General features: G+C 36.2%; 1 protein-coding gene across 1 annotated transcript; it reads left to right on the top strand.

Moving 5' to 3' along the window:
• Nucleotides 1-2,348: 2,348 nt before the first annotated feature.
• Nucleotides 2,349-4,118, top strand: LOC112750814 (uncharacterized). Its single transcript, XM_025799673.3, has 4 exons — nucleotides 2,349-2,691; nucleotides 2,829-2,934; nucleotides 3,551-3,699; nucleotides 3,788-4,118. The coding sequence occupies exons 1-4, from the start codon at nucleotides 2,551-2,553 to the stop codon at nucleotides 3,881-3,883; spliced, it is 492 nt and encodes a 163-aa protein (XP_025655458.1). The 5' UTR covers nucleotides 2,349-2,550; the 3' UTR covers nucleotides 3,884-4,118.
• Nucleotides 4,119-4,636: the final 518 nt, after the last annotated feature.

The raw sequence follows: 4,636 nt of genomic DNA, 5'->3' as shown, positions 1-4,636 counted from the left end.
TTTAAGATTTTAGTTTTAATTATATAATTTTTTAATAATTTAACATTAGTAAATTTTGTAATATATAAGTATGTTATTATAAAAAAATAATTATATGATTGATTGGACACTTTTTTTTTCCATAACAAAACATGTGCTTTTAACAAAAAATCAATAATTAAAATATACATTTTTTAATTCTTATGAAATACACGTTTTCATGATATGTAAATAAGCTAGATTGAAGGTACTTCAAGCACTCTCACTATCATCTCCGACCTCTACAGTCTAAACGAAAGAGGTCAGAGATGGTAATGAGGAAAGCTTGAAATGCCTTCACGTCAACTCCAAAACGTCGGTTAGGAGTATCCACAAGAGAAAAAATATTTTATAAAAGTACTGAAAGAGGTCGGAGATAGTAGTGAAGGTGCTTGAAATGCCTTCATGTCAACTCCAAGTCGGCGGTTAGGGTATTCGCAATAGAAAAAATATTTTATAAAAGCATTTCTATTTGAATAACATGTGAAAAAATATAATTGAAACTAATGCATTCAAAAATATTGAGAATTTTGAATTTATAGAAAAAAATGAGAAAAAATTGGTGAAGGGACTAGTTTGGTGCACGACATTCAATTTTAGGGACTAAAATGAGTCCCTTAATGCAAAGTGAGGGACTAATTTGGTGCATCTACAACGATGACATAATGGATGACACGTGGACGAATAACGTGGCCAAATAACATTATGACATGTGGCACAACTATCCACATCAGTATGCCACGTGTCACTGGTCACTACATCATCATATCATTACACATGGCCAAATTATGGAGTGACACGTGTCACTTACCATCTACGTCATCCAACCATGTCATCACATCGTTAAGGAAAAATGATGCACTTTTCTCAATCTCAGGGACGTAATTAGTGCAATTGGAATCTCATGGGTGATTTTAGTGCACGATGTCAATCTTAGGGACCATTTTAGGGTTTAACTCGTTGAACCACAATTAACTAATTAGACTAATAAACTAGTAAGTCAATAACTAAAACGATTCAATGACCAGTCCAATTTTTAGAACTGGGTAAGACTTCATAAACATCTCTCCATTATAGAGCATTGAGCATTCCTTTAGATAGTGTTTGTTTGTAGAGACTGGAACTGTGACTGGGAGACAGAGACTCAGTATTATGTTTGTTAAGCTAGAGACTGATACTTAAATTTCTGTCTCTGCCTTCAAAATTTCAGTATTTCAGTACCTCAAAAAAGTAGGGACACTGGAGACAGAAAATTTTAAAGACAGGGATAGAAATTTTAATTATAATTTGTACCTAAATTACGCCATTCTAATTCAATAATTCCAACATTAACCCTAATGTAAATCAGAGCATTCTTTGTTAACCCTCGTAACTCCATCTTCTCATTCTTCTTCAAGGTCATCACTGCAGCCTCTGAAGCACTATTTCAAGAACAGCCACCTCGTCGCTGATGGCCTAGCCACCACTAGGTAAGTGATTTGCCGCTTTCAAGTTCATCTTCGTAGTCTCCATCTTCTCATCTCCTCGTTTTCTTCTTCATAGGACAATCGAAGAACGAAACTGTCGCCTCTCCCCGATTGCTATCAACGTCAACCACCAATTCGTCATCCTAGTTGCTCTGACCCAGGTTAGTTCTATACAAATATTGTTTAATTTACTGATTCCTTTCATTAAATGTTCTATCACAAATCAAAAAATGTGGAATTCACAAATGCTATACCAAATTATCAACTTTGAACTTCACAAAATTAATAAGCAAATAAGGTAAATTGACAAAGAATACCAGGTCCGTTGAGAGAGAAAGAGCAGAGGCCAAAGACATAGCTTCGAGATGGTGGCGACGCAAATCCACGGGTGCACAAACAGCGGCAATGACACAACCCTCGGGAAACAACTGGCGTCACGAAAGTGAACCGATGGAGAATTGGAGATGCGCCGTCATCGTTCGAGATCCTTGGAAGTGCTACCAGCGGCGGGTAAGACCGGAGGATTCCTTCACATGAAAGGAGAGGAGAAATGGTAGAGGAGAGGAGAAAGGGGGTTAGGGTTGTACTCTGAGAAAAATCAAATTGGATTTGGGAGTTAGGGTTGTATTTTAAAATTAAGGGTATTTTTGTAATTTTAAGTTTTTTAGTCACTACTTTTATTTCAAACCAAACATAATACTGAGATATAATTCAGTCTTGTATATTTCTACACCAAACACAATACTAATACTTATTTCTGTCACTGTCTCTCAGTCTCTGTCTCTCAATCTCAGTCTCTCAGTCTCTCTCGCAAACAAATGCTACCTTATTTTTGGTCTTGCTTTGGTTACCAAAATTTGTATTGGGCCCAGCCCAGTTATGGGCCCATAATGAGAAGCTTGAGAAGAAGGTTGGGGGTTTGGCGAAGATTCACTAGAAGAGTCTAGCTTCGGTTGCAGTTGTTGTTGCAGGCTTGCAGCTGATTCTAATTGCTATAGTCATTATTATAGTTTCAAATTGTAGTGCAGATTCATCGACTTCACAAATAGCTTTGAAATTAGTTAGAATGGAGGAGGTGAAATCTGCAGTGGAGGAGCACATGGATCTCATGGCAGATCTCATCCAGAAGCTCTCTTCCGAGCTTCGTGCCGGCCTCCGCCCCGCCTACGACAACTTCATCGGCTTCTTCCACGCCATTGATTGGAAGGTAAGTTAATTCAGCAATTGAATTCCAAATTTGTGTGGATCTGCATGTTAATTAATTAATAGTGTGAAATATGGATTTGTTGATCCTGTTATTATTTCTATCCAGTTAGTTAAGACGGTTGGTTGGTTGTGTCTCAGGAACCATGGTTGATTGGTTTGGCTGGGTTCCATATAGTGTTGCTTCTTGTGACTATCATCACCAGGAGGAAAACTAACTTCCAGATGTGTTTGTTCCTTCTCACATGTATGAATATGATCTGTTACCTTTCATGTAGTTAGCTATAGCTTCTTTCCTATTCATAGTGTGCAATTTTTATGTGAAATTCAGATTACTGTTTTTCATTATGATTTGATTTTTGATTTCATGTGTGCAAATCCTTTTTCTCTCTTGTCGTATTTGCTTTGATCATTGTGAACATTTCTAAACTTGTCATATAAGGGAGAGGGCCTACCGAACTAGATATATTTGTTTAGGATGATCTTAACCAGTAACCGGTGGTGAGTGATTCTGATATGAAATATCATTTTGATTGTTTTATCTACTAAATGAATGTAGCAACAATGCAGCAATATGTTTAGGACTTGGGAGTATGACAGTGTTGTAACAAGTTATTAAGTAGGTGAATCATTGATATTTGAGCTTAAAAAACTGAGATGTCTAGTTATGTAATATTCATAAACATCTGTGTGGAAGTCACTAAATCTTGAAGATATCAATGAATCTATCCGTGATTTGTAATTCCATTTAAACATCTTTATTATATTCATTTGAGACATCTCCTTGTGTGGTTGAATGGCAGTCTTGATATTCTTGAATTTCTCTCCATGTATCATTTCTTACTGAGAATGTTCTGATGCAGTGGCCGGTGTATATCTCGCTGAGAGGCTTAACACTGTTCTGAGGATGAACTGGAAAAGCTTCTCTAGTCAAAACTATTTTGATCCAAATGGATTATTCATGTCAGTTCTTTGGTCGGGGCCCCTTCTCATCATTGCTATGATAATTCTGGTTAGTATTTTCCATCACGTAACTCATTTAAATGATGGTCCTCGTTTCTTATTCAATACATTGACCTGAAGTATCTTGTCTCTGGCAGATCAACACACTCTTCTCCTTGTGTTACTTGATTGTTAGGTGGAAAAGAGCTGAACTAAGACATCGTGCAAGGATTGCTCATAGTAAGGAGGAATAGTTGTTCATACTATCTTTTTTTGTCTTCTAGATAAACTCTTAAGGATTTTGTCTCATTGGTCGTAGAGATGGATTTTTTTTTTTTCCTTATTTAGTGCTCATTGTTATAGACCTTCGTTTCATGTATACTGAGTTACTGACTACACTATTCAAAGGGGAAGTGGGGTAGATTTTTACCCCTTTTAGCTCGTGTTCATCATAACATGGATAATCAAGGATGACAACCATTTCCTTTATATTTTTTTGTTTCCTTGTTGAGAGCCATTCACTTATTTTTTCTTCAATACTAATGCCATTGTAAACTTCGTCTGAATTTGACTATTGGTTGACTCTTAAATTTTTTGGAATATCTAAGAGTAGGGCAAATGCTGTATGTAAATTTGTAATGGTGCATCGGTGTATAAGTAACATTTTGACGGCAAGGGCGTTCATAACGAAGCATGCATGAGAATATTAGTTTTTTTGAGTGAAAATTCGTGTTGTATAAATCATGAAACAATGCAAGGAAATGTACAGGATAATGCAACGTGTGAAAGAGCTAAAACTTGAAAGAAACGTAAATGAGATTAGTTGTTCCCTAATACTTATGGAATCATAGCTACTTACTATTGAATCTTCATGTTTGATTGTACAGTCAAACAACTTGCAATAGTATAATACACAAGGAAACAGGGGAGATGAATTCAGTGAAGAAGATCATATCCAGCTCAATCCTTTTATGTGCATAGTTGCACTTGGATATGCTCGAAAGAAT

This window comes from Arachis hypogaea, chromosome 15 (assembly GCF_003086295.3).
Source record: "Arachis hypogaea cultivar Tifrunner chromosome 15, arahy.Tifrunner.gnm2.J5K5, whole genome shotgun sequence".
NCBI lineage: Eukaryota > Viridiplantae > Streptophyta > Magnoliopsida > Fabales > Fabaceae > Arachis > Arachis hypogaea.
Note: the sequence above shows the minus strand (reverse complement) of the source record. Positions and strands in the feature narration are given on the sequence as shown.

Bases quoted from the DNA above. Each gene is read 5' to 3' on its own strand.
- LOC112750814 (XM_025799673.3), top strand. From the start codon at position 2,551: ATGGAGGAGGTGAAATCTGCAGTGGAGGAGCACATGGATCTCATGGCA. The intron at 2,692-2,828 runs GTAAGTTAATTC...GTTGTGTCTCAG, and splicing joins TCCACGCCATTGATTGGAAG to GAACCATGGTTGATTGGTTT. The intron at 2,935-3,550 runs GTATGAATATGA...GTTCTGATGCAG, and splicing joins GTGTTTGTTCCTTCTCACAT to TGGCCGGTGTATATCTCGCT.